General features: G+C 45.0%; 1 protein-coding gene across 6 annotated transcripts in view; it reads left to right on the top strand.

The window, feature by feature from the left end:
• Nucleotides 1–9161: 9161 nt before the first annotated feature.
• The window catches only part of LOC109904959 (UDP-N-acetylglucosamine--peptide N-acetylglucosaminyltransferase 110 kDa subunit-like), a 39795-nt gene continuing 25749 nt past the window's right edge, over nt 9162–23207 (top strand). For 2 of the 6 annotated variants that reach the window (XM_031789657.1, XM_031789660.1), the window contains exons 1-8: nt 9162–9552; nt 12114–12297; nt 12809–13052; nt 13320–13388; nt 17590–17706; nt 18393–18472; nt 21989–22199; nt 22741–22881. In XM_031789657.1, coding sequence (XP_031645517.1) covers nt 9516–9552; nt 12114–12297; nt 12809–13052; nt 13320–13388; nt 17590–17706; nt 18393–18472; nt 21989–22199; nt 22741–22881 — 1083 coding nt within the window. In that variant the 5' untranslated portion in view covers nt 9162–9515. The remainder of the gene's footprint in view (nt 9553–12113; nt 12298–12808; nt 13053–13319; nt 13389–17589; nt 17707–18392; nt 18473–21988; nt 22200–22740; nt 22882–23207) is intronic. The other 4 variants (XM_031789661.1, XM_031789658.1, XM_031789662.1 and 1 more) reach the window with 3 other exon arrangements.

Here is a 23207-nt window from a genome sequence, read left to right as displayed (position 1 = left end):
CAGGTGACTATGAGAAGGAGCCTTTCCATTGTGGAGGTGTCTGTGGAGATACCAGGTGACTATGAGAAGGAGCCTTTCCATTGTGGAGGTGTCTGTGGAGATACCAGGTGACTATGAGCATCATTAACTGTCTGTAGAGAGCAAACTGTCGTTTAAGAAGATTGTTGTTTTCAGTGGCTGGAATCATAAAGTTCACGGAATGGGAGTCAATTAAACTAACAGATTAACTCCTCCTAGTAACGTACTGCCACACACACACACACATACACACACACTACACAGGAACTCCTCAGACAGCTTGGTCGGCCTGGGCCAGGAGTCGTCTCCTCTAATCCTCCCCCAGCCCAGACAGCCCGTCTCTGGGTGCCCTTCCCGCTCGCTGCCACCCTCAGCTGGATCTAAATGAAATCGGGCAGAGCCATGATCAGTGGACTTCTCCCTCCAAGGAGACTCCAGAGAGACTTCATAATTCAAAGCACCAAAGAAGGAGTCTCACATGCATCACTATAAAACCAATCACAGTAGGGCTACAATACCAGATGTGTTGTATTTGCGTAAGCCATTATAAAGGAGTAACAATACGAGACAAGCTGCGTTTCTATATGGACATGAACACATCGTTGGGTTCTAATGTAAATATACTGCTGTGTGCTGCAGGGCTCATAGCTGAAGAGGGACCTCGTGTTGAAGTTCACTGGAACAGAACGTTTGTTGGTTGGTTGTTGTAAAAGCAGAATGTGTTCTCAGCTAACATAACAGGTCACCGCTAAATAAACAGCTTAGCACAAGGCAGTAGAGTGACCATGTTGTAGGTTGTTTTGTAGGACACTCAGAACACTGTGCCAGGCAGTACGTTGTTGCTGGGATCTTTAGTGGGGATGTGATGCTACTCCCAGGAAACAGGGGGTGAGGCTTGGGGGGGGGTTATGGGTAGAGGACTAGGAAGGGTTAGGAGAGCTGGGGGGGGTAGAGGGGTGATGGGTAGATGTGCTAGGGAGTTGGAGGGGGAAGCTGGTATGGGCTAATTCCCAGGGGGATAAAAAGCAGGGATCTGCTGGGAGGAGAGAAAGAGAGTGTCAGAGCATGTCAGTCACCCCATCGCAGCAATGGATAGCAGAGACTGAGAGCTTATGTCACTATGATACCACCTTCTCATCACCTCTCTCCTCTTCACAGGGACAGAGGGAACGAGAGGAGGAGGAGAAGATGAGGAGAAGAGGGGTCAGGTGAAGAATGGAGAGATATAGAGGAAAGGTCTTGAACCCTACTGACACACTGCTCTCTGCTATGATCTTCCACACGCTCTCTCTGTCTCTTTCTCTCTTTCTCTTTTTCTCTCTTTCTCTCTCTCTATCTCTCTCTCTATCTCTCTCCCTCTCTCTATCTCTCTCTCTCTCTCTATCTCTCTCTCTCTCTTTCTAAATCTCTCTCTCCCTCCCTCACACACAATCTCCCTCTCTCTCTTTCTAACTCTCTCTCTCTCCCTCACACACAATCTCCCTCTCTCTCTCACTCTCCCCCTCCCTCCCTCACACACACACAATCTCCCTCTCTCTCACTCTCCCCCTCCCTCCCTCATACACACACAATCTCCCTCTCTCTCTCACTCTCCCCCTCCCTCCCTCACACACACACAATCTCCCTCTCTCTTTCTCTGTCAAGTCAATTAAATTGAAGGGGCTTTATTGTCATGGGAAACATGTGCTTACATTGCCAAAGCAAGTGAAATAAATAAACAAAAATATTAACTAAACATTACACTCACAAAAGTTCCAAAAGAATAAAGAAATGTGTCCATATACAGTGTTGTAACAATGTGCAAATAGTTTCCATTTTACAAAATGGAAAATAAATCAACATAAATATGGGTTGTAGTTACAATGGTGTTTGTTCTTCACTGGTTGCCTTTTTCTTGTGGAAACAGGTCACAAATCTTGCTGCTGTGATGGAACACTGTGGTATTTCACCCAACAGATCTGGGAGTTGATCAAAATAAGATTTGTGTAACGCCCGATGCAGGAGGTGAGAGGCAGGTACAGGAAGTGAACCATTTAATATAGACGGACATGCAACGGAACAAGAACAGCGTCTGGACATAAACACGACACAACAATGCTTCTACGAGGAACAACCCAGAGGAACAGGGCTAATCAACAGAGTGAGGGAGTCCAGGTGAGTCCAATGAGCGCAGCTGCGCGTAAATGATGGTAACAGGTGAGTATGATGTCGGGTAGCCTGGCGCCCTCAAACGCCAGAGAGGAGGAGCAGGAGCAGGCGTGACAGATTTGTTTTCAAATTCTTTGTGGGTCTGTGTAACCAGAAATGCAGTTATGTGATATTTTATTTAACCTTTATTTATCTAGGCAAGTTAGTTAAGAACAAATTCTTATTTACAATGACAGCCTACCCCCCCCCCCCCCCCCCCAAACCCCCCAAACCCCGGATGACGCTGGACCAATTGTGCACTGCCCTATGGGACTATAAAGTGTTTTTCAATGAACACACTGTTTTTGCACCTACGCCCCCATATTGCTGGAGGACAATCAGGAGGTTAAATGTCTTCAAACAGAAACAAACAGCTTTAAAAAGGGTCGATTTTTCTGTCTACTTGTTTTGTTCGGGGAAACAACCCTGACCACAAAATGTGTGGCTATAAAACATGTGAATCAGTCCGCACCTGACAATCGCCTTGAATAAAGACCAGGGCCATGAATCAAACACCCAGCACCTGATATTTAAGAACTAGCAGGAGGTAGCTGGCAGGAGACCCTACATTAACTCTACCTCGGATGTTTTCACTCTATCTGGCTAACTGTTTTCCACACAGCATAATTAGTATGTACCAGATCTGGGTTAAAATATCATTCGTTTTCTTTCAAATACTTTAGCTGCCTTTGATTGAGCATGGTTGTCATAATGGAGCTAACATAAATGTTCCCCAAAGTGAAAACCCTGCCCATGTATATTTATATTTGAAATAAAATGAATACTATTTGAACCCAGATATGTAGGCTACATGTCCAGCCTTGTAAAACCTCTCAGAGGTGTCGACTGAGGTGACAGGAACCCTTAGCCTAATCATTTATCTTGGCTGAATAATGTATAACTATAGTAATATGACTGTCATGTATAATCACCTGGATCCGATCTGTGATGGCTGGAAGTATTCCCACAAGTTACCACAACCCTGGAAGTGACTCATAACATAAGGGAACCGTCTCAGTATGCTCGTGTATCAACAACAACAGTGTGACAGTTTGTCCAGAGCATAAACAGGATACTAACTAGCTTGTTATTTACTCAGTGTATCCATCTTGTAGCTCATTATTTATTGTGTGTATCTATATGGGCATTTCCCCAGTATGATGTTTATAAGAATGGTGACAAATAAGAATCACAGAAATAGTGTTTCCCTACACAGGCTGTTTTATTACATTGAAGTAATTCGATAGAAAAGGTTGTCAACTTTATCTCTCCATTCATTTTCTCAAACAACCTTGAGGATTGGTCCTCAGTCAGAAAAATGTCAGGATCAGCTGACAACTATAATATTTGTGTTTCTTCTGCTGCCGTGTTTACTTTACAAAGTCAGTGTACTTTCAAGGTAACTTTGTGGTCCACCTACTGGCTGTTCCACCTACTGGCTGTTCCACCAACTGGCTGTTCCACCAACTGGCTGTTCCACCTACTGGCTGTTCCACCAACTGGCTGTTCCACCTACTGGCTGTTCCACCTACTGGCTGTTCCACCAACTGGCTGTTCCACCCACCCACTTGGCAGGCCCAGCCTATCAGAAGGAGTTTTTCCCCACAAAATGTCTTTATTACAGACAGAAATACTCCTCAGCACCGCTCCGATGATCCCGCAGGTGAAGAAGCCGGATATGGAGGTCCTGGGTTGGCATGGTTACACGTGGTCTGCAGTTGTGAGGCCAGTTGTAAGTACTGCCAAATTCTCTAAAACAACATTGGCAAGCTTATGATAGAGACATTAACGTTAAATTATCTGGTGGACATTCCTGAAATACAACCCAACCAAGCCGCACTGCTTCTTGACACAATGCCAATCCCAACCCAGCCACACCAATGTGTCAGAGGAAACACCGTACACCTGGTGACCTGGGCAGTGTGCCCAGCCTGCCACAAGAGTCACTAGTGCACAATGAGACAAGGATATCCCTGCTGGCCAAACCCTCCCTAAACCACATAAATTGTGTACCACCCCATGGGTCTCCCAGTTGCAGCCACCTGCAACAGAGCCTGGACTCGAACCCAGAATCTCTGGTGGCACAGCTAGCACTGCGATGCAGTGCCTTAGACCACTGCTCCACCCAGGAGGCCTAATCAGCCTCTTGACATGTCACACCTGTCAGGTGGATGGATTTGAGCAAAATGCTCACTAACAGGGATGTAAACACATTTGTGCACAAAATTAGAGAGAAATAGCCTTTTTGTATGTATGGAAAATGTACGTTATTTTTAAAATTTCAACTCATGAAACATGAGAACAACACTTTACATGATGCGTTTATATTTTTGTTCATTGTATATTCAACAGGGATACATTGTAGAATAATAGTGTAGACATCAATACTATGAAATAACACATGGAATCATGTAGTACCCAAAATATGCTTAACACTTGTTGGCTGCTTTTCCTTCACTCTGCGGTCTAACTAATCCCAAACCATCTCAATTTGGTTGAGGTTGAGTGATTGTGGAGGCCAGGTCATCTGATGCAGCACTCCATCACACTCCTTCTTGGTCAAATAGCCCTTAAACAGCCTGGAGATGTGTTGGGTCATTGTCCTGTTGAAAACAAATGATAATCCCACTAAGCGCAAACCAGATGGGATGGCGTATCGCTGCAGAATGCTGTGGTAGACATGCTGGTTAAGTGTTCCTTGAATTCTAATTAAATCCCACAGTATCACCAGCAAAGTACCATCGCACCTCCTCCTCCATGCTTCATGGTGGGAACCACACATGCGGAGATCATTCATTCACCTACTCTGTGTCTCACAAAGAAATGACGGTTGGAACCAAAAATCTCAAATTTGGTCGCATCAGACCAAAGGACAGATTTCCACCAGTCTAATGTCCATTGCAAGTGTTTCTTGGCCCAAGCAAGTCTCTTCTTCTTATTTGTGTCCTTTAGTAGTGGTTTTCTTTGCAGCAATTTGACCATGAAGACCTGATTCATGCAGTCTCCTCTGAACAGTTGATGTTGAGACGTGTCTGTTACTTGAACTCTGTGAAGCACTTATTTGGGCTGCAATTTCTGAGGTTGGTAACTCTAAATAAGTGGAGCTGAAGTAACTCTGGGTCTTCCTTTCCTGTGGTGGTCCTCATGAGTGCCAGTTGCATCATAACCCTTCTGCGACTGCACATGAAGAAACTTTCAAAGTTCTTGAAATGTTCCATATTGACTGACCTTCATGTCTTAAAGTAGTGATGGATTGTTGTTTCTCTTTGCTTATTTGAGCTGTTCTTGCCATAATATGTACTTGGTCGTTGCCAAATAAGGCTATGTTCTGTATCCCACCCTTACCTTGTCACAACACCAATGATTGCCTCAAACGCATTAAGAATGGGCTCAGTACTGTATGGCTGTGTTTACACAGGCAGCCCAATTCTGATCTTTTGCCGAATTATAGGTAAAATATATGATCTGATTGGTCAAAACACCAATAATTGGACAAAAGATCAGAATTGGGCAGTCTGTGTAAACACAGCCTATTAGGAACAACCCCGACTGAGAGAGTTGAGTGAATGGGTGATATTTCTGGCCACCCTTGTTTTGGTGAATCTGCCCAGCAGTTAACTTTGGGGTTGAAAAGAAGTGGAGAGTGTGTGCGTGTGTATCCACCCTGACTGGCCCAACCAGTAATGGGGCCTGAACAAAGATAAAACCTGTGAGATAGAATCGCTGCAGACACTGCCCATTACCCATGACATCATTCCCCTTCCCTGGCCCTAGCTGTGTTAGGCGATCGTCAACCGGCACAGCAGAGCCGAGTGGAAAGAGATGGAGGGAGGGGAATGGAATGAATAAAGGGGGGACGAACACACAAGCTGGATGCGGCTGTGCTCTGAGCACACAGAGAGTACTAGAGAGGACCCGACATGGTCAATGATGTCAGCCTTGTTCCCATAGATGGGCTCTGGAAAACAAGAGCGGTGCAGAGGATCTCCTTTTCAACATCCTCAGGCAGGGCAGAACATAGAATGGGAAGTTAATGACTCTCATATAAGGTCTCAACATCCTTTAGGGTCTCTTTAGACATGTCAATCAGCTGGAGAGGCTAGGGGGAAGGGGGTGGAGGGGTTATGGAGGAGGAGAAGGGGTGAAAATGTTTGGGGTCTGTTCTGTTTGTTCCCAGACCCCAGTTTTTCATTTACATGGTAAAGAGCAAGGATCCTGGCTTTTCATTAACATGGTAAAGAGCTGGAGAGTGAGGATACAGGAAAGGGCACAGGTTGAAGAGAGGTTGAAGAGAGGTTGAAGAGAGAGAAATAGAAATAAAGATAGAGAGTGGAGAGAAAGGGAGGAGAGAAAGAGAGGAGAGCGAGTGGAGCGAAAGAGAGGAGAGCAAGAGTGAAGAGAAAGAGAGTGGAGAGAAAGAGAGGAGAGTGAAGAGAAAGAGAGGAGAGAAGGAGAGGAGAGAAAGAGAGGAGAAAAAGAGAGGAGAGAAAGGGAGGAGAGAAAGAGTGAAGAGAAAGAGAGTGGAGAGAAAGAGAGGAGAGTGGAGAGAAAGGGAGGAGAGAAAGAGAGGAGAGCGAGTGGAGCGAAAGAGAGGAGAGCAAGAGTGAAGAGAAAGAGAGTGGAGAGAAAGAGAGGAGAGTGAAGAGAAAGAGAGGAGAGAAGGAGAGGAGAGAAAGAGAGGAGAAAAAGAGAGGAGAGAAAGGGAGGAGAGAAAAAGAGAGAATGGAGAGAAAGAGCTTGCACACCAAAGATGAAAATTTTTTCATGCAATTAAAAAAAAAAATGATTTACAAAAGTTATAGCCTTGTTAAACTGGCTACATTTGTGAGTAACAGTGTTGGAAAAAGTACCCAATTAGTATCAAAAGTAAATGTAATTGCTAAAACATACTTAAGTACCAAAACATGTAAGTATAAATAGTTTCAAATTCCTTATATTAAGAAAATCTTTTTAAATGACGGATAGCCAGGGGCACACTCCAACATCCATAAATAATTTACAGACAATGTGTTTAGTGAGTCCGTCAGATGAGAGGCAATAGTGATGACCAGTGATGTTCTATTGATTAGTGTGTGAATTTGACCATTTTCCTGTCCTGCAAAGCATAAAAAATACTTTTGAGTGTCAATAAAAATGTATGGAGTAAAAAGTACAAAACTGTCTTTAGGAATGTAGTGAAGTAAAAGTAGTCAAAATTATAAATAGTAAAGTACAGATACCCCAAAAAAACACTTACGAAGTGCTTTAAAGTATGTTTTGCTTAAGTATGTTACACCACTGGTGAGTTGTTTATTTTATTTTACCTTTATTTAACCAGGCAAGTCAGTTAAGAACAAATTCTTATTTACAATGAGGGCCTAGGAACAGTGGGTTAACTGCCTGTTCAGGGGCAGAACGACAGATTTGTACCTTGTCAGCTCGGGGATTTGAACTTGCAACTTTTTTTCACATGTCAATTTCACCACAAATACAGTCGAAAGTTCCACATGACATGGTTATGCATGAATGGATATACATAGCTGTGTGTAATTGGATAATAATAAACATGTACAGGTATAATAATAATAGGCTGTACATGACATGGTTATGCATGAATGGATATACATAGCTGTGTGTAATTGGATAATAATAAACATGTACAGGTATAATAATAATAGGCTGTACATGACATGGTTATGCATGAATGGATATACATAGCTGTGTGTAATTGGATAATAATAAACATGTACAGGTATAATAATAATAGGCTGTACATGACATGGTTATGCATGAATGGATATACATAGCTGTGTGTAATTGGATAATAATAAACATGTACAGGTATAATAATAATAGGCTGTACATGACATGGTTATGCATGAATGGATATACATAGCTGTGTGTAATTGGATAATAATAAACATGTACAGGTATAATAATAATAGGCTGTACATGACATGGTTATGCATGAATGGATATACATAGCTGTGTGTAATTGGATAATAATAAACATGTACAGGTATAATAATAATAGGCTGTACATGACAATCTTGCAGAGCGTTTACATCAGGGGTGTCAATCTCATTCCATGGAGGGCCTATGGTGTCTCCAGGTTTTTGATTTTTTTCTTTCAATTAAGCCCAAGACAACCAGGTGTGGGGAGTTCCTTACCAATTCATTAATTAAGTAAAAAGAAGGAGCGAGAACCGCACACTCGGCCATTCTTTGGAATAAGTTTGACACCTGTGCTTTACATTATTGACATTTCCGTAAAATAATGAAATAAATGAAATAATAATGAAAAAAACAAAAACAAAAAACATGGAATCAAAAGGTATGTGGCGATTGCCCCCTGTTGGTCGTGGACAAAAATTAAATGCCCAAAGTCGTTGGCGCTCACCTTGCCAAAGTGTGCACTATATCACTGTACATTACCTACTAATTAGTTGTACATGGACACAACAATTCTCAAAGAGGGGGTATAAGAAAATAATGAATATGCATCAATCGTTCCATCATGTTGCAACGACGGTCAACCACTATGCATCCAGCCCTACCCAGACAAGTTTAAACTACTTCTAGTTAGCGAACAAACACATGCATTTGTATGTCTTTCAATCAATGTCATAACAATTCAGTCTCTCCATCTTTTAAATGCCGTAGTTTCTCTTCACAACCCTGAAATGAACGTCATCTTTCAGAACATTCTCTTCGCCTTCGATTTGCCGCAGTGCACATGCGTCACAAAAAAACTCACTGTGGTTATGTATCTATCCGCGCTAAAATTATTATTTACAAAAAGTTTGCATATACTCGTTTTTAAACGTTGGGTTTGTACTCTTTGAATAATGAATGAATATTTCATATGTCATCAACATGTTAATAAATTACGCTCATTTTCTGTATAGTTTGTGGATTTATTATGTTCATTGGATCTATTTTCTGTCAAAAAATGTGTCCCTGGCTGAGGCTCATTCGCCATTTTGTGTCCCTTGAGTCGCTTTGTTGAAGACGAAGCAGCACTTCATGATTGAGAATTTGAAGGAATAATTATTTGAGTCCCGTAGCAGTACGTTGATTGTTAGCAGTCAGACGTATATATTACAAGGACAGTAAATCGCTTAGGAGCTAGCCAACTCTTGAAAAGAGAGTGGCTTTCTTCTTGACTAGCTAGCATTGACTCTGGTTAGCATAGCTAGGCTAACAGCTTTAGCTAGCAACAGCTCAATACACGTCGACCTATCGACGCCTATAATTAAACGTTTCTCATAATTTGATATCATCAAACCACAACACTGACGACCACCGTGCAAGACTCGAAGACCGAGGAGATGGCGAGCTCCGTGGGAAACGTGGCTGATAGCACAGGTAGAGCTCTCGCTAGCTAGCTAACGTTGTTAACATGACACGAGTCTGCTAACATCTTGCAGAACCATTAAAAAAAAACTTTATGCCGGCGTGTAAATAATCCAAATGTTTCTTCAACTTCAATTATAGCATGTCACTTAGCCAGGTGTGGCTATGTAGCGATATGTTGTGTGAAGACACAACACGGATCATGTAGGTAGAACCCGCCAGACATGAAGGATGTTATTGTATTAGCAAGCTTGACCATAATCTCGCAAAATGTAATTTTAGTTATCTTCCCCAACGTTTGATACAATGAAATTTAGCTAGGTAACGTGGATAATTATTTGACACTGTGTTTATTGACTATTTTGTCTATAGACCGTTTAGTTTTATCTTTACATTTTTAGGCATCAATCTAATTTTAGCTAGTTAGCGAACGAGATGTTGATGGGTTGTTTTTTCCGCCAACTAGCGTACATTTGTAAACAATCACCTCACATTTCATCTAACTATGTAAGTTACTTTGGTCCATTTTCATTTAATCGCACAACATTGCGTCTTTCATAATATTTCGTGTCAGACAGTTCTAACTAGCAAATGTTGATGCTTTTTATAACGAAGCTCATCAACATTTGCTAGTTAGAACTGTCTAGCTAACTAACGTTAGTTAATAAAATCCCAATTGACAATTTTTCTTCAGCTCTTGACTGTTATATAGCAAACAGCGGCTAATCAGTTAGCTACATTATATATACAAAGGTGTGGACACCCCTTCAAATTAAAGGATTCAACTATTTCAGCCACACCCGTTGACAAGTGTAAAATCGAGCACACAGCCATGCAATCTCCGTAGACAAACACTGGCAGTCGAATGGCCTTACTGAAGAGCTCAGTGGCTTTCAATATGGCACTGTCATAGGATGCCACCTTTCCAACAAGTCTGTTTCAAATTTCTGTCCAGCTCGAGCTGCCCCGGTCAACTGTAAGTGTTGTTATTGTGAAGTGGAAGTCTAGGACAAACAATGGCTCAGCTACGAAGTGGTAGGCCACACAAGCTCACAGAACGGGACCGCTGAAGAGTGTAGAGTGGAAAAATCGTCGGTCCTCCGTTGCAACACTCACTACCAGGTTCCAAACTGCCTCTGGAAGCAACATCAGCACAATAACTGTTTGCCGGGAGATGTATGAAATGTGTTTCCATAGCCGAGCAGCCATACACAAGCCTAAGATCACCACGTGCAATGCCAAGAATTGGCTGGAGTGGTGTAAAGCGCTCTGCCATAGGACTCTGGAGCAGTGGAAACATGTTCTCTGTAGTGATGAATCACGCTTCACCATCTGGCAATACGACAGAAGAATCTAGGTTTGACGGATGCCAGGAGAACGCTACCTGCCCGACTGCATAGTGTCAGCTGTAAAGTTTGGTGGAAGAGGAATAATGGTCTGGGGCTGTTTTTCATGGTTCGGGCTACGTTCCTTAGTTTCAGTGAAGGGAGATCTTAACACTACAGCATACAATGACATTCTAGACGATTCTGTGCTTTGTACTTTGTGGCAACAGTTTGGGGAAGGCCCTTTCCTGTTTCAACATGACAATGCCCCCATGCACAAAGCGGCAGGGTAGCCTAGTGGTTAGAGCGTTGGACTAGTAACCGGAAGGTTGCAAGTTCAAATCCCCAAGCTGACAAGGTACAAATCTGTCGTTCTGCCCCTGAACAGGCAGTTAACCCACTGTTCCTAGGCCGTCATTGAAAATAGGAATTTGTTCTTAACTGACTTGCCTAGTTGAATAAAGGTAAAATAAAAAGCGAGGTCCACACACATGGTTTGAGATCGGTGTGGAAGAACTTGACTAGCCACCACAGAGCTCTGACCTCAACCCCACTGTACACCTTTGGGATGATTAGATCGCCGACTGCGAGCCCAACATCAGTGCCCGACCTCACTAATGCTCTTGTGGCTGAATGTGGCAGCAATATTCTAACATCTAGTGGCAGAGTGGAGGCTGTGAAGGGGGGGGACCAACTCTATGTACTTTTGGTCATGTAGTGTATCTTTCAAAGGAAGAATGCCTGCTGCTATTTTCAAGGACGGTTGACTTCTTGGCCTATATAACAGTAGCTATCTGACCTGTAGCCCCATATTTGTCTCTAAAACATGACTAATACCCTGTGATTGACAGTCCAATCAAATCAAATCAAATTTATTTATATAGCCCTTCGTACATCAGCTGATATCTCAAAGTGCTGTACAGAAACCCAGCCTAAAACCCCAAACAGCAAGCAATGCAGGTGTAGAAGCACGGTGGCTAGGAAAAACTCCCTAGAAAGGCCAAAACCTAGGAAGAATGGTTCGGACAGCCCAGAACAGTCCATTGCTACACAGCGATTTCTATTAAACTATTGATTGATCTACAACGGTGCAATTTATTTAGCACCCAAGGGCATTTTATAAATGGTCTGATTTGATTTCTCAAGTACCTAATCTTGTTTATTATTTTGTCTCTGTCCTCATGTTCTTCCATCTCTTCTAACATGTTGTTTCCCCCCTCCTCGGGTTGTTGGGTGTTGGTGATACAGAACCGACAAAACAACGTATGCTTTCCTTCCAAGGGTTGGCCGAGCTGGCGCACAGGGAGTACCAGTCGGGTGACTTTGAGGCTGCTGAGCGCCACTGTATGCAGCTGTGGAGGCAGGAGCCCGACAACACGGGCGTGCTACTGCTGCTCTCCTCCATCCACTTCCAGTGTCGCAGGCTCGACAGGTGAGGTGGACAGCGAGGGTTGTCAGCTCACACTGCAGTCTGGAGAGAATACTGGGCCTACTGTGACTGGCTGGAGCTGCAGCGCTCTGGCTGCTACAGTGCATGTTACTACTACACCTGTGGTGTTGGGGAGTAAGGAATGGCTGGCTGTGCAGCTGGTCTGTCAGTAATCTTCATGCGTCTCTAAAATGACTCTTACAGGGGTTGTTGGCTGTTTTCTCTTCTCACAGGTGATCCAGCTGTTGGCTTGGATTTAGCTGTTTTTCTCTGGTGTTTTGGCTTGTTGCTCTTTCTATGTACTATAAGCACAAGGAAGTGATTTGAATTAAACATACATTTTACCCCCCCCCCACACACAATCATTTAGTCGTCCCACTATCTCACAACACACCAGCTAGCGTGTTACTAAATGAGATCTCCCATTGACCAAAGTACCAGTACTGGACCACACACCACCACATCTCTCCAGTACTGCCTACCCGCCTCGTGACCACCACCTCCGTCCTTCCAGATCTGCCCACTTCAGCACCTTGGCCATCAAGCAGAATCCTATGCTGGCTGAGGCCTACTCCAACCTGGGCAACGTGTACAAGGAGCGCGGCCAGTTGCAGGAGGCTATAGAGCACTACCGCCACGCCCTGCGGCTGAAACCAGACTTCATCGACGGGTACATCAACCTGGCAGCAGCCCTGGTGGCAGCGGGGGACATGGAGGGAGCCGTCCAGGCCTACGTCTCAGCCCTACAGTACAACCCTGTGAGTAGACCTTGGACCCAGTTTGTTGTACCTCATAAGGTAGCAGCCCAGCACAAAAACCCAATGTTTTGGTGTTCTGCCAGACCTTGACTCTGAACCTGTCTTGCACCCGCAATCTACCTCAATCTGACATCAAATGTTATTGGTCACATACACGTACACGTATTTAGCAGATGTCAATGCGGGTGTAGATCTGAAGTTACATGTGTTAGTCGGTCTAGTAGTGCGTTTCTGGTTTGGAGCTCTAATCTGTTTCCTGTCCCTCAGGATCTGTACTGTGTCCGCAGCGACCTGGGGAACTTGCTCAAAGCGCTGGGGCGTTTGGAAGAGGCTAAGGTATGTTCCAGAGGCTTGACACCGGCACAGCTTTTTGCTTATCTATCTTTTATTTTAAAATTTACTTTGTACTTTGATTTCTTTGTAGATATTTTTTCAGTTCTATTCCCCCCCCCCCTTTGAGCCAGTGCTCTTTTGCCCCCCCCCCCCCCCCCCCCCCCCCCCACACTCATTCACTTGAGTGTGATTTTTCTGTCCCTGATGCCAATCTCAGGCCCCCCCCTCCCCCCAACTACGCCTTGGGCAGGTCCTATCGCCCTGGGCAGGCCCCACCCCAGTACACCCTGGCTCTGGGCAGATTCCCCATTCCTCTTATGAGGCTTTTTTTTAAGGGGGGGGGTTCTCTAGACCCCCAACCCATTAAACCCTCTTTTCTCTCTCTCTCTCCCTGTAAGTGACTTTTCAGACCGCTTTATACTTTGTTCCTGTTGAGCTCCACTTCCAACACCCCCACACAACTCCCCTGCTTCCTCTCACAATGCTCTGACCTCTCAACCTCAGGTCATTTCCCCTCCCCTCACAGGAAGAAAGGCTGGGCTTTTCAAATTGCTAGCAATAATGAGGGTTCTGATATGGATTTTTTTTTCCTCTTCCCATTTAAAAACTCCTGAAATGCTAAAAACGAAGGTGGTTTTGGAGGGATAATGCTGGCTCGGTCTTGGAAGGATAAATGAACTGATGAAGATAGTTCATCTCTGCAATGCAAAAGATAAGATGGCCTCTAACCAAACCACATTACTCCAGTTATTTAACAACAAATCGACAGCTCCGCCAATCAGTCCAGTTTTCCCACTACTCCGTACCCATGCAGATTTGCTAGTCTTGTATTTTATGGAGTGCCTTTTAACCCTGTTATTCCATCTTTATTTACCTCCTCTAAGCCATGCATACGTTGGCTATTTTTTTTAGTGACATCTCTATTCATCTCCCTGATACGATATCTATACCTTCCCTGGGTTGGGTGAAAGCTGGAGCTGTGGAGTTGACATCTTGCTAGGTGACCTGGTGCCAGGCCATCTTATTTGGTGCCAGAAGGGGGAGGAGCTCCAGGGAGCTGCCAGGCCAGCCATCCCTGCGCTGTTGCTCCTCCCCCCCGCGCGCTCGCTAGGTCCGGTGGAGTGTGGCGCTAAGAGCTGCCTTCCTGACACCCCAGCTACACCCCAATCAGAGGCTCCACCCCCCCCTACTGGTTATCTTATCTGACTGTCCCTGCTGTAAGAGTGGGTTAATAGAATAGTCAGGACTGTACCACGTTTTCATACCCTATCTCTCACACACCCCTCCTTACAAGAGCCCGTAGTATAGTCTGATGCTGCGTCAGGCAGACAGCTCACAATCTGCACTCCGCCGCCCGCGTTCAGTTGGCTGGGTTAGAGAGAAACCCTCTTTATTTCAGAGCTACCTAATGGAGGCTTCTAGATGTCCAAACATTACACAGCCAAGGCTTTTCTTCTCACTCCCCATTGGCCAGGATTCAAGCACAACAGGACAAAGAAAAGGCCAAGCATAAGATCCTTGTTGAAGAAGAGGTTGAAGGAGAGCGTATGCTATAACATATTATTCCCAAAGAAATTTCATCAGTTCATTTGATGAAGATCAAGCTAGTTATCCTCCCTCCTTTCTCCTAGCTTGGCCATAATATTAATATTAGTGGTTGATAACACATTTTATTGAAGCCTTTCTTCCCTCGTGCCAACCCCCACACCCCCCGAAACATCACTTTTTTTCCCCTTGGAAAATAAAATAAACATGAATGTTAACAGAGCAGGTTGTCTTATTTTTAGTGCTGTTTATTTCTTGGGATGTTTTATTTAATTTCCATATGAGAGGAGAAAAAATAATGTATTGTATGCCAACTTTTACTAACGCTCTTGTTTTATTTTGTCTCTTGGGTTTTTTTCCACAACTGATGATGTTATTTAGAAGGTTGTTTCAGGTGGGTGATGACATTACTCCTGCTACCGTACCCTAGGTGCCCTGGCTGAAACACGGATCACTAGGGCAGCATCAGTCCTCAACCACCAGCTGCTGAGGCTGCCGCCCTCCCCTCTGACAAAGTCCAAACAATGTGGTAACGGGTTTGTAAACTGCCAGCAAAAGAGAACCCCACGAACTACTACTACTACTACTACGTCATGCCTCTGTCTTGTGGCTTCCTCTGAAGAGCAGAGAAACAAAACAAGAAAAGAACAGTAAAACAAACAAACACAAAAAGAAGTACAGTAAGCATTCCTTTAAATACCTTAAATTACCATGACAACAACGGCCAAAACCTATATCAATAAATTCCAAAAATATACCAAACATGGAAGCAATTAGCGGGAAAAATGTGAATTTGAAGAAAAAGAACCATCTAACTCTGACTTGTTGGTTGCGTTTATTTCCTGTTGATTTGATTTCCTTCTTGGTTTTGGAGCTGCAGCGTTCTGCCGGTGGTGCAGACTGCGCTGTGAGTGTGCAGTAACGCAGGGGCTGCGCAGCGAACAAACCTTCCAAGGCCAAAAAGGCCTCAGGCTCAAGCGACGCTTCCCCCCCCCCCCCACTCCCCCCCCCCGGCCTGCTGGGTACAGACCCTCCCCCTGACGCCCTCTGTCAGCCTGGCACCCAGCGTACCCCCAAACTCCAACAGGACACAATTTGTCTCTCTAAAACAACTCCTCTATTTCCGCATTGCCCTGCAGAGCAGTCCCTGGGCTCTGGTGGTAGATCAGCTCTCCTGTCCTCTTAGGGTGTCAGACACTTGGCCGTCTTGATGCCCCTAAATTTCTCCCCTTCTCTGTATTCCCCCTCTATCTAATCAGCCACTTGGCTGCGGTCTCAATGACCTCTAACCCCAACCCTCTCCCCTGCCGCACGTTGGTTCTGAAAGGCATTGTGGGTACAGAGTGTGACAGTCTGGGTAAGCAGGGCGTCTCCCGGGACTCTGGGTCTGCAGCCGGTCCGCAAAGCGGCCGGGGTCAGCGAGCGCAGCGGCGGCGAACAACGACCTTGTGTTGCTAAGCAGCAGCAGGGTCGGTGGCGTGCGGGGTGACTTTGGTTGTAGTCAGACACACACCTAGGACACGCCCAGCCCACGTAGATTTTTGTGCGCACGCATTACAGGGACCTCCACCTGCACGCAGCACCCGCCATTCAAGGTTGTGAGAGATACAGCTATCAAATAGACTGCAACTAACGAAGTTACTGGTTGTTTTAGACATTTGAATATCATTCAGGTATTTTCCTTCACTCATATCAGCAGCTTAAGGGCTGTACATTTTCATAACAAAACAGAAGAAAAGTCTAGTAGTGTCTAGTCGTTTCGGTTCCTCGTGTTATGAAAGAGGCCATGATGATAACTGCAGAATGTCGGTCTGCGTGTGGGTGCTGGTTGGATCTGCGCAGCGTAGGAATAAGCAAGGCAGCTTAGCGCCGCAGATTTCAGCGCAGGCGAGCCCATGCTGCACACTCACTTTTTGCTTTAGTTGAGAACGGTCACTAATTCTGTTTCCTCTGCCCTTTTTTATTTGATTTTTTTTATTTTTACAACCTCTACCACTACTCTTCCTCTCCTCCTACCACTACTCTTCCTCTCCTCCTACCACTACTCTTCCTCTCCTCCTACCACTACTCTTCCTCTCCTCCTACCACTACTCTTCCTCTCCTCCTACCACTACTCTTCCTCTCCTCCTACCACTACTCTTCCTCTCCTCCTACCACTACTCTTCCTCTCCTCCTACCACTACGCTTCCTCTCCTCCTACCACTACGCTTCCTCTCCTCCTACCACTACGCTTCCTCTCCTCCTACCACTACGCTTCCTCTCCTCCTACCACTACGCTTCCTCTCCTCCTACCACTACGCTTCCTCTCCTCCTACCACTACGCTTCCTCTCCTCCTACCACTACGCTTCCTCTCCTCCTACCACTACGCTTCCTCTCCTCCTACCACTACGCTTCCTCTCCTCCTACCACTACGCTTCCTCTCCTCCTACCACTACGCTTCCTCTCCTCCTACCACTACGCTTCCTCTCCTCCTACCACTACGCTTCCTCTCCTCCTACCACTACTCTTCCTCTCCTCCTACCACTACGCTTCCTCTCCTCCTACCACTACTCTTCCTCTCCTCCTACCACTACTCTTCCTCTCCTCCTACCACTACGCTTCCTCTCCTCCTACCACTACGCTTCCTCTCCTCTGGTTTTGATTGTTAACCCATTGAAGGCGTGTTACCTGAAGGCTATTGAGACTCAGCCCAACTTTGCGGTGGCTTGGAGCAACCTAGGCTGTGTGTTCAACGCCCAGGGAGAGATATGGTTGGCCATACACCACTTTGAGAAGGTGAGACTCTTCTACACAGCCGACGATGTAAAAACAAAGGACAGACCAGGATAGTCGAGTGTCACTGACTAATGATACATGTCTGGGCTGAAACATTTGATAATTCACACACAATACTATTAATGTCTGAGAACATTTGAAGTAGAGTACTGTGGAATATTCTGTCCCTGTTCACTGGTCTAAAGGGGATTTTTTTAGGTCAACAAAAGTGAGCGCAGTGGTGGATATAGTCAATCAGAAAATCTATTTTGTTTAATTCAAGTTGCAACAGGAGCAGAGAGAATGTTTAGCTTGGCCTTCGCAGAGAAGGTCCTTATCGTAATTATACAGCACCAGAAAGCCAAGACCTTGTCGGCTGCTATCCACAGAATCAGTGTTCCACAGAATACAACAACAATCAGTCTCCTTGAAACTGCAGTCTAGCGTCAGTCCCTTTCAACAGATATGAGTAACATCCAGCATTACAACTTGTGACCAACCTGTCTCACAAATAGAACCCCTAAAATCATGTGGATAACATGGGAAAACGTATATAAATATGAATTGTGTTAATTACTCTAAATTGAAAAGGAACTTTATTCATCTTAAATATTTCCACATTACAACTGGTGTTGGGAGGAAATGTTTAACACCCTTCTAATACAGTATGTCCTGTCTGTTTTGATGTGTTTATGGGTGTTTGTCAGGCTGTGACTCTGGATCCCAACTTCCTGGATGCCTACATCAACTTGGGCAACGTTCTGAAAGAGGCTCGCATCTTTGACAGGTCAGAGACTTTTCCCGTGGCATAACCAGTTAGACCTGAAGACACTCCCTCGTTCACTCCTAATTATCCTCAATTCACCTAGTGAGTCTTAGGCCAATAATAGGGAATGTGTTCAAAATGACACCCTATTCCCTGTGTAGTGCACTACTTTTGACCAGGTCCCGTAGGGCTCCAGTCAGAATTGTGTACTGTATAGGGAATAGGGTGCCATTTTGGGACGCAGACCTAGGTATGACGCTCTGACACCTTGTAATTACATTTTGAAGAAAGTCAAACACACACAGAACCATATGCATGGTGGTAGTAGCTCTTGTGCTGGTAGGCAGATTTAGTAGTAGTGGTAGGTAGTAGTAGATTTGGTGGTAGGTAGTAGCTGTAGATTTGGTGGTAGGTAGTAGCTGTAGATTTGGTGGTAGGTAGTAGCTGTAGATTTGGTGGTAGGTAGTAGCTGTAGATTTGGTGGTAGGTAGTAGCTGTAGATTTGGTGGTAGGTAGTAGCTGTAGATTTGGTGGTAGGTAGTAGCTGTAGATTTGGTGGTAGGTAGTAGCTGTAGATTTGGTGGTAGGTGGTAGCTGTAGATAGGTGGTAGCTGTAGATTTGGTGGTAGGTGGTAGCTGTAGATTTGGTGGTAGGTGGTAGCTGTAGATTTGGTGGTAGGTGGTAGCTGTAGATTTGGTGGTAGGTGGTAGGTAGTAGATTTGGTGGTAGGTGGTAGGTAGTAGATTTGGTGGTAGGTAGTAGCTGTAGATTTGGTGGTAGGTAGTAGCTGTAGATTTGGTGGTAGGTAGTAGATTTGGTGGTGGTAGGTAGCTGTAGATTTGGTGGTGGTAGGTAATAGCAGCAGCGCACATACCCAATGTTTCTGCCGCAAGTAGAGCTTTTGTCGAGCCTTGGTTCTGGTTTGTAAGGGTAGTATATTATCTTGTGGGTAAGTATGTTTTATATTGTATAAATTGTACAAAATCTGACTTTCTGTAGTATTTAACCTTTTTTTTAAAGCTGGAATATATAACGTTTTTGGGCGACCCAACCATATTCACGTAGAAATGTGAGTTATAGATCTGTCTTTCTCATTGAAAGCAAATCCAAGATGTAGAACTGTTCTATGTGCACTATTTCTATACTTCTCGTACTTTCGGTTTTGTCCACTAGCTGAAAATGCAATATTTTTGGTTATGGAAAATAAACTCTGCAAAAAAAAATTCCAAATAACTTCATAGATCTTCATTGTATGTAAAGGGTTTAAACACTGTTTCTCATGCTGTTTCCCATGCATGAACATGCACCTGTACAGACTGTAGGGAATTAAGGTCACAATTATGAAAACTTAGGACACTAAAGAGGCCTTTCTACTGACTCTGAAAACACCAAAAGAAAGATGGAGGCATGAGGACTGCAGATGTGGCCAGGGCAATAAATTGCAATGTCCGTATTGTGAGACACCTAAGACAGCGCTACAGGGAGACAGTACGGACAGCTGATCGTCCTCGCAGAGGCATACCACGTGTAACGACACCTGCACAGGATCGGTACATCCGAACATCACACCTGCGTTACAGGTACAGGATGGCAACAACAACTGCCCAAGTTACACCAGGAACGCACAATCCCTCCATCAGTGCTCAGACTGCCCGCAATAGGCTGAGAGGCTGGACTGAGGGCTTGTAGGCCTGTTGTAAGGCAGGTCCTCACCAGACATCACCGGCAACAACGTTGCATATGGGCACAGTCCCACCATCGCTGGACCAGACAGGACTGGCAAAAAGTGCTCTTCACTAAACACTAGCTGTTGGAACATTGCTGCAGGGACTTGCTTCCATTCAGTCTCGAGCGGCAGGGTAGCCTAGTGGTTAGAGCGTTGGACTAGTAACCGAAAGGTTGCAAGTTCGAATCCCCGAGCTGACAAGGTACAAATCTGTCGTTCTGCCCCTGAACAGGCAGTTAACCCACTGTTCCTAGGCCGTCATTGAAAATAAGAATTTGTTCTTAACTGACTTGCCTAGTAAAATAAAGGTAAAAAAAATTGGGAGGTCGGGCACTGATTTTGGCCGATTAGGCCTAGCTTGCAGCCCAATTCAGTTCCAATTCACGTCAAAGTTGTAAGATGGGGTTGAAGTCAGGGCTTGTTGATGGAAGTTGTGCATCAAGTGTCTTAATGATGCAGAATAAAAATCTCCGGCAACCCGAAAAGCAGCCTCTGGAAGGAAAAGGGGCAGCGTTTGACCATGTATTTCAAAACTGGTGAACAATGAGTCGACACCTCCACCACGCTCTAGTTAGCACACCAATTGTCGAAGTGGCAAAAGCCCCCCCTCTATTTTTCCCACTGTCCTGTCAACACAGTGAATGGGGAATCCATTGAGTTTAGGGCTGACCCCATTTAGTCGATGGGTCGATTTGTGTGGTTGATAGGCTGTATAAATCACATTGGCTAGCATGGCCTGTCTGCAAGGAACTTGGAACGTTGTATCTACTGTTAACTTGGGTCCGGCCTGAAGCTAACGATAGCTAATTGTATAAAATATTCTCGTCTCTGTTTCCCAGTGAGCTCTGGACAGACATGTCTGGAACTACCTACCACTATCTGTGCAAGGGATAAAAAGAAAACCGGTAGGCCTGTTTTACGACGTTTCTATAGGATCAGAGCATTACTTTTTTTTATTTTTATGCTGCGTCTTTATTGAAAGAGAGCTGTAAAGATTTTTCAAATAAGTAACATTAAGATACTATTTTATTTTTTTCATGGTTAGGCTCTCTTCAGTCATTTGTGTTATTTAACCAGTGTGCTTAAAGCATCAGATGAGCTCAGTAGCCTACATATTGTTGATATTATTAAAACGCAGGTTGTGTCTTTATTGGCAAAAATAAGTTTTAAAATTTCTAACAAACCATTGAACGAAAGAACAAACTCAAGTTTTTTTGGGGGGGGGGGGGGGGGGGTGACAGCCCAAATCGAGTTGAATAGCCATGAGGGGGTATCTTGCCCAAGAGCCATGTTTCAGAAAAGCAGAGACCATTTTAGCTTTGGGAGTTCTGTTGGTAGCAAATCTGTGATCAGAGGTTCTTTCTATCAAGTGACTAGTAGAATGGAGAGAAGAGATGGCAGGTTCTCCCTTCACCTTCATCTCTCCATGACCCCCCCCCCCCTTACCTCTAATGTTGGTGTTTCCTCTTGGTCGGAATAACATGAAGAGTCCAGGGCAGATAAGTTGAAGCCCAAATGCAGTAACTGCCGATCTGATGCTCAAAAGTTGTCCGTTTGTAAGAATGATAGCGAATACATTTAGAGAAAATAAAGTACCAAATAATCTCAAAGTTGGCTAAACGGAGGCCATCCAGTACAGCGCCATCTTAACAAAGACTAATGTTACTACAGCTCAGTAGCACTAGTGCCACTCTGCTCTCTGCTCTGCAGAGCTTTGGTGGGCTACCTCTGAGTGTTCAGCCTTTAGTAGTATTTGCCTTAATTGTTACCAGTAGTTTACCCACCCTTCTCTCTTCTTCCAACTATTCAGAGCGGTGGCTGGCTACCTGCGGGCCCTCAGCCTGAGCCCCAACCACGCAGTCGTCCACGGCAACCTGGCATGCGTCTACTACGAGCAGGGTCTTATCGATCTGGCCATCGACACGTACCGCCGCGCCATCGAGCTGCAGCCCCACTTCCCCGACGCCTACTGTAACCTGGCCAACGCCCTCAAGGAGAAGGGCAATGTAAGGAAGAACACGGTGTGTGTGTGTCCACGCAGTGAGCGACTGCTCCGTTATTCTGCATCCCTTCTCCCAGTGTGAGAGGCACGGCTGTCCCAGCAGGCCGCAGCAGTTCACTGTGCCCTGTGCATGCCATGTCCTCCTTGACCCAGTTTAGGAGATGACGGGGGTCAGAGATCAGACTGGGGTGTGGTTAGATGGATATGCATGACACACTGGTCTTCGTGATTGTTGCGGCTATCCCTTTCACCACTACTCTAGACAAAGATTATTTTGGGATGCTTAGATGTCTTCTGTTCAGCTGCAAATAGATGAAGATTGATATGGGTTCCAGCTGTCCGTTAGCCGTCGCTGTTGTCTCTGTTCTGCCTCTCTGTTCTGCCTCTCTGTTGGCCCCCTCTGGGCCTTGGTGTCTGTCTGTTGGGGTTTCCTTTTCTGTTGGCCCTCTCGGGGGCTTGGTGTCTGTCTGAAAATGTGAGTGTTTGTGTGTGGGGTGAATGTGTCTGGCTGTGTGTGTCTCTGGTTTAACCATGTGTGGTTTGAACCCCGCCTCTCCCAGGTGTCCGAAGCTGAGGAGTGTTACAACACGGCCCTGCGTCTGTGTCCCACCCACGCAGACTCTCTCAACAACCTGGCCAACATCAAGAGGGAGCAGGGCAACATCGAGGACGCCGTCCAGCTCTACAGGAAAGCCCTGGAGGTGAGAGAGTTAACTATATGGCAGAATGCTCATAGAAAGCATTGACGGTAACATTGAAAAGTATTTTACCTGATAGGTTAAAGGAAGGCTGTTTATAAGCCCTTGTTTTGTTTTTGTTTTTTCGCAAGCTCGTCAGCTCAGTGTTCTCTTTTTAAGGAAGTGTCATTTAATGAATCTGGTGGTGACTGAAACTTTTCAGGGGGGGGGGGGGTGTTATTTCCAGAGTTTACAGCAGGCCCACTCTAACCTGGCTAGTGTCCTGTTGTAGTATGTATTTTAACCTATAGGTGTCTTACTCTGCCCAGAGTGGGTGAAAACGTGCTTTG

This window comes from Oncorhynchus kisutch, linkage group LG15 (assembly GCF_002021735.2).
Source record: "Oncorhynchus kisutch isolate 150728-3 linkage group LG15, Okis_V2, whole genome shotgun sequence".
Taxonomy (NCBI): Eukaryota; Metazoa; Chordata; class Actinopteri; order Salmoniformes; family Salmonidae; genus Oncorhynchus; species Oncorhynchus kisutch.
This window is presented reverse-complemented; position numbering and strand designations above follow the sequence as displayed.